This window comes from Elephas maximus, chromosome 5, assembly GCF_024166365.1.
Source record: "Elephas maximus indicus isolate mEleMax1 chromosome 5, mEleMax1 primary haplotype, whole genome shotgun sequence".
Taxonomy (NCBI): domain Eukaryota; kingdom Metazoa; phylum Chordata; class Mammalia; order Proboscidea; family Elephantidae; genus Elephas; species Elephas maximus.
The window spans coordinates 53603780-53609779 of NC_064823.1; the positions used below are offsets into that span (position 1 = coordinate 53603780).

General features: G+C 40.4%; 1 protein-coding gene across 1 annotated transcript in view; it reads right to left on the reverse strand.

The window, feature by feature from the left end:
* MTTP (microsomal triglyceride transfer protein) overlaps positions 1–5141 on the reverse strand; it is a 65933-nt gene extending 60792 nt beyond the window's left edge. The window contains exon 1 of the mRNA XM_049885650.1: positions 4994–5141. Within this exon, the coding sequence (XP_049741607.1) occupies positions 4994–5054 (61 nt within the window). The 5' untranslated portion in view covers positions 5055–5141. The remainder of the gene's footprint in view (positions 1–4993) is intronic.
* Positions 5142–6000: the final 859 nt, after the last annotated feature.

Sequence of the window (6000 nt, forward strand, 5' to 3'; positions counted from 1 at the left end):
TGTATCTGATAATTCCAGGATTGTATCTTCATTTGGGAAAGATTTTGATTCCTTTGTTTGGGGGGTTGGAGAAGCTGTCATGGTCTGTTTCTTTAAGTGGCTTGATATGGACTGCTCTCTCCGAGCCATCACTGGGAAACTAGATTTTCCAGGTAATCAGCTAAAAAAAAATGCAGTCAGATCCCTATCTGAATTATCCTTCTGGCTCAGGGTATTCGGATGTTAATGGAGCCACCTCGGGAGGGTGGGGGGGGGATCAGAGAGCTAGGCATGTAGCACCACAGAATATAGAGCTGATCCCCACGTTCACGCTCCGCCCCCATCTGCCTGAATCGCGGCAGGACGGCTCCCCGGCTGGGACCCTACTCTCCCCGCTCCAAGATTTGTCACTTCCTCCCAGGGATTTCTCCCTCCGGTGCGCCGCACCGCTCGCGCGTACTGAGTGGGCGTGTCCCTCACGAACAGCTGGGCCCGCCCCTGGGGTCTATTCAGGGGAATGCACTCACACCCCGCTGGCTCTCGCCAAGATCCCAGTGGGACGGCTCCCCGGATGGGACGCTGTTCTCCCCGCTCCAAGACCAGTCACTTCCTCCCGGGGGTTTCTCCCTCCGGCTTGCGCGAACTGGGTGGGCGTGGCCCTCACGAACAGCTGGGCCCGTCCCCGGGGTCTATTCAGGGGAATGTGCTCACACCCCCCCCCGCTCTCGCCAAGATCCCAGCGGGACGGCTCCCTGGCTGGGACGCTGCTTTCCCCGCTCCAAGATCAGTCACTGCCTCCTGGGTGTTTCTCCCACCAGCTGCGCCACTACGCCGCCCACGCCAACCAGCTAGACTCCCTCCTGGGATGGGTTTGGGGGGGGTAAGGCTGGGCCCCTTGTCTGTGCCGTCTGCCCCCCTGGGCTCTGCCCCAGCCCAGGCTCCTAAGGTCACCTGCCTGGTACGCTGGCTGTTAGTTCTGAAAAGATTGCTGTCTGCCCATATTTGTTCGTTCTCCGTCTCTAAGTCTGTGTTTGTTGTTCAGGGTTCATAGATTGTTATATATGTGATCGATTCACTTGTTTTTCCAAGTCTTTGTTGCAAGAGGGATCCGCGGTAGCATCCACCTAGTCCGCCATCTTCTAGGGTTCCCCTTTTTGCCTTCTTGTCCCACCTCCGGACAGGAGCTGCCCATTTAGTCTCATGTATCATCTTCTCTTCTATCCACTTGAGCTAAGAAGCACTCTCTTCATGAGTGTCATTTTATGTCTGATAGCCCAGTCTAATCTTTGTCTGAAGAGTTGGCTAAGACAATGGTTTCAGTTCTGAGCTAACAGGTAGTCTTGGGGCCATGTCTTCGGGGTCCTTCCAGTATGCCACCTTTCTTGACAACCTTTTCCAAGCTAATTCACCATCATCAACACAAACTCACTATCCCCTAAGCTTCTTATCTATCTTTTCAAGTGCCTGTTGTCAATTTGGTGACATATAGATTGAAGGTGTCTTTTGATTAAAATAAATATGAAAAAAAATTGTGGGAGGGTAGCTTTTCTTAAATTCCAAAGCCTTCCAAACTATCATGTTGTTCATTTTGTACTACTTTTACTTTACTAGACAAAAAAAAAAAAACCCAAAGAATATGAAAAACAACCACGTAACAGTTCAGCTCTTGACTATCACTTTGAAGTGATAAAGTATAAGAAAGAAAAGCCTTGTTCTTCCAGAATGTTCTCCTACTTCTTTCCACAAGAGATATAGCCTAAAATTGTTCAAATAAATGGATTGTACTTTAATGTTGACCCTGTCATTCTTTCTTTTTAGATGAGTATTTCTCTGTTTATGTTATTCAGATCTGGCAACCCTGAGGATGGAGGCATAGATTTAACTTAATTCTGTTTCATTTATGTTGTTGATCTTTTTTAGGAGGTTGTTCTTTAGGATACATATAAAGACAATTTTTGGAACCACTATTAGATAAAACAAAAAGAAATTAATTTTAGCCAAAAAGAACTCAGTACCTCTTCAGTTTGCCCCCAAGTGCATTTAGAATTTTCAAGTGACTTAAAATCAACCATACTCTTAGTTTTTAATCTTTTAAGAAATGTCTTAAAATATTCATTGATCAAACTTAGATGAATTCAATAAACCAACCAATTGCTGTTGAGTTGATTCCAACTCATAGTAACTCTATAGGACAAAGTAGAACTGTCCCATAGGGTTTCCAAGGCTGTAAATCTTTACAGAAGCAAATTGCCTCATCTTTCTTCCGGAGTGGTTGGTGGGTTTTGAACTGCCAGCCTTTCTGTTAGTAGCCAAGTGCTTTTAACCACTGCATCACCAGTGCTCCATGATGAATTCAAAAGCACAGTTAATTGACAAGAAAACAAAGCAGAGATAAGTTAAAGGTGAAGTTTGAAGAGATGTGCAATTATGATAGGGTGATAGGAAACGGAGCTTAAGAATTCAACAGAAAACTATCTAAACTAAGAAGTAAGAGTAGGATGAAGAGTCTTTTAAAAAAAGAAGAAGAAAGAACTGAAAGGTGATTAATATGAATGAACTGAAAAGTAATGGTAGGGCCAGAAACTGAGAGAAAGACTAGAAGTGAAGGAATAGTTTAAATTTAAGGGTGACAAGTTTAAATAGAAAGTTTACATGTATGGGCTATCAAAAGTAAAAGCACTACAAAGAAAACTGGAAGAATACACTGAGAATAGATGCATGATCACAAAGTATAATTAAGAAAAAGTAGGAAAAATATGGAGGGCAGTGGTACTCCAGTGGTAGAACTCTTGCCTTCCACGTGGGAGACCCAGGTTGAATTTCCCCCCATTGCACCTCAAGTGTAGCCACCACTCATCTCTCAGTGGAGGCTTGTGTGTTTCTGTAATGCTTAAGAGGTTTCAGTGAAACTTTCAGACTAAGACAGACTAGGAAGAAAGACCCGGCTATCTACTTCCAAAAATGGATCTCAAAGGCCCAATCCCATTATCTATGGACTCTCGTGGCGTAGTGGTTAAGTGCTACAGCTGCTAACCAAGAGGTCTGCAGTTCAAATCCGCCAGGCGCTCCTTGGAAACTCTATGGGGCAGTTCTACTCTGTCCTATAGGGTCGCTATGAGTCGGAATTGACTCAACGGCAGTGGGTTTGGTTTTTGATTATGGACTCTCCATGAGTTGGTGGCCTACTCAACGGCAACTAACAACAGCAGGGAAAGCTTGACTCTTTAAAGCATTCAAACTCATTGTATTGCTTCCAAATACTAATTTTAGAATTTAGAATCCTAACCCCTCCTCCATTCCCTTCACATTCCAACCTGCCCTCACATCGACCCACATCTGGGGATTTGCTAAATAGGTGCAGTGGTAATTTAAATTAGAGGTTAGTTTTGAGGTGGTACCTTGGTAATTTAAATTAGAGGTGAGTTTTGAGATGGTACATGGATCCCTAAATTTAGAATGGCCTGATTTTAAGGTGGACTCTTCACAGTACTTTGCTAGTTAAATGTCTATCGTTATAAAGGTCAAAAAGTCTATCATTACATCATGACGCTATGTAATACAAATGCATATCAGGTCTAGATTGATAGACAGCTGTTAAATCCTACACTTTTTATTTATTACATTTGGCATAAGCGTCTTGTACCTTGGAGGCAATGACCTGTAAGCTTTAGGCTCCCTTACTTGCCCAGGCTCCTTCCAAGACAATATATACTCAGATCATATCTTTTTTCAGTAAAATTTTCAAAAGTAAGCTGTTTTTGTAATCTTTTCTCAAAGACAGCCCCTAAATTGCATAAGCTTCAAGTTCTGAAAATTTGGATTTCCCTCTGAGCTTGTACACAGCAAACTGTAGCTGTTTGTCACATTCCAAGATATATTTTTCTGTATGTCATTGCCTTATGTGTGTATGTGTATATATATCTATATATACACATGTAATTTTATATATATATGATTTTTTAAACCTTTATAAATGAATTTATTTGAAAGCTTCATAGTGTCACATTTACTATTATGTTGTTAAAATCACCCACATTTCAAATTCTGAACAGCTTATTTAACAGGTAATAAAATAGTAAGCTCTCCATGAGACAATTCTCAGCCAGATATCAAGTACTCAGCAGCAGCTAACAACAAGTAGTTTTTAAAGTTAGACCCCAACATACTAAGTTATATGCTAGAACAATTGTTTTTGACAGTGTGTCTCCTTAAGAGACTCTAAAAAGTGATTATTTCACAAGGTGCAATACTTAGAAACCCAAAGAGTTTATACAAGATTTCGCTATTGATTTTATAGAGCTTTCCAAACCATTCCTCATAAAGTACATTTTTTTTTTGCATGCTTTCTCTGAAAGGTATCAATTCATATCTTTTTAAAATCAGTTTTGTCTTACGATAGAAACTATAGCAACACTATTTTTCAAATATTGTGTGTCTTCTTTAAGTCTTTATCATGCAGTTTTATTTTTTTGACTTCACCAACTATCATAATTCTATTGCTTTTAAATGGCAGTGGAATTAAATGCATTGTTTCATCATTTCATTCATAATTATTTGGCAAATCGAATGCCTTTTTCATTGAGTCTAATTCCTTCTGATGTCACATTGCTAAGCAACCAGAAGAAATTTAGGAACATTTTTTTAATCTTCTTTTACAATTCAAATAAGGGAGCAGCATTCAGTGAACGACCAGCAGAAATAGGTAACAATAGCTGGCATCTTTTTTCTCCCTCTTTTAAAAATAGAACGCGAATGAGGAACTGAAGCAAGGAACACACTGGGCTGAGGAAAACTCAAAGGAACCTCTGTTTTCCTTAATGTATGTAAGAATTTGAATTTGATTTTCATTCCAACCCAGTCATGCCTTCACAAACACACTTAACTTACATGGCTTGGAAAATGGTTTAGTTAGGAACACTTTCATTGTAAATGCACACACACACACACACACACACACACACTTTTCCCCCCAAAGACTGAAATTAAAGTTTAGCAAAAGGCAACACAAACTAACCTTTAACGGAAGCTGAATATGAGGAAATGAAGCAGAGAAAAAGAACAGCAAGAAGAATCATGTTGACTAGCTACCCTCTCGAGCATCCAGTTCCCAGCTGAGAGTCACTGAGAAGTGGACTCTTCAGAAGGCAGCCCCTGGAGTGAGCCGCCTCAGAACCTGCAACAATAATGTTTATCTTTGGAGAAAGGTCAGATTCCAAACTCCAAAATCAGGACCTAAGTTCACTGAAGTGCTCACTATTAATGATTAAACTTAGCTTTCAGTTTTTCACTCTTTCTAATTTTTTTTTCACTCATTTAAGGAAAATCAAGAATATTTTCATTTTGGGGAGCTAATCCAAACCAGTCTGCCTTTCTCTAAATGCAGAAGTACTGAGGGACATTTCAAGAAAAACTGATAGTGAGGCCCTTCTACCCAGTACATAATCATCGTTATGCCTAACTGCTTATCTTCAGATTTCACCAATTTATGTTGAAGGGTTAAGGATGGGCATTCTCAAGCTCAGCTAAATTTAATCAAATTTTACTATTTCTTCTATGGTTGCCTTTGAACTTTTATACTATTTGTATGCTATTATAAAAAGTCAATCTGAATTGTAGAATTTAAATTTAAATTAAATCATACCACAATCAATTATATCAAAATAATAATAAAAAGAGCTTTCATTCCTGGAACCTAGAAGATTCTCCTCTTATATGGGATCCTAACTATATGGGGTCATAACACATCAGCATTGTTTATGATTAATGTGAGAGCAACGGTAGTTCAGTGGTAAAATTCTCACCTTCTATGTGGGAGACTCAGGTTCGATTCCAGGCCAATGTACTTCAAGTGCAGCTACCATTTGTCTGTCAGTGGAGGCTTATGTCACTATGATGCTGAACAGGTTTCAGCAGAGATTCCAAACTCAGAAGAAAGGCCTGGCAATCTACTTTGGAAAATCAGCCAATGAAAACCCTATGGATCACAATGATCCAATCCCTTTGTGCATGGGGTTGCCATGA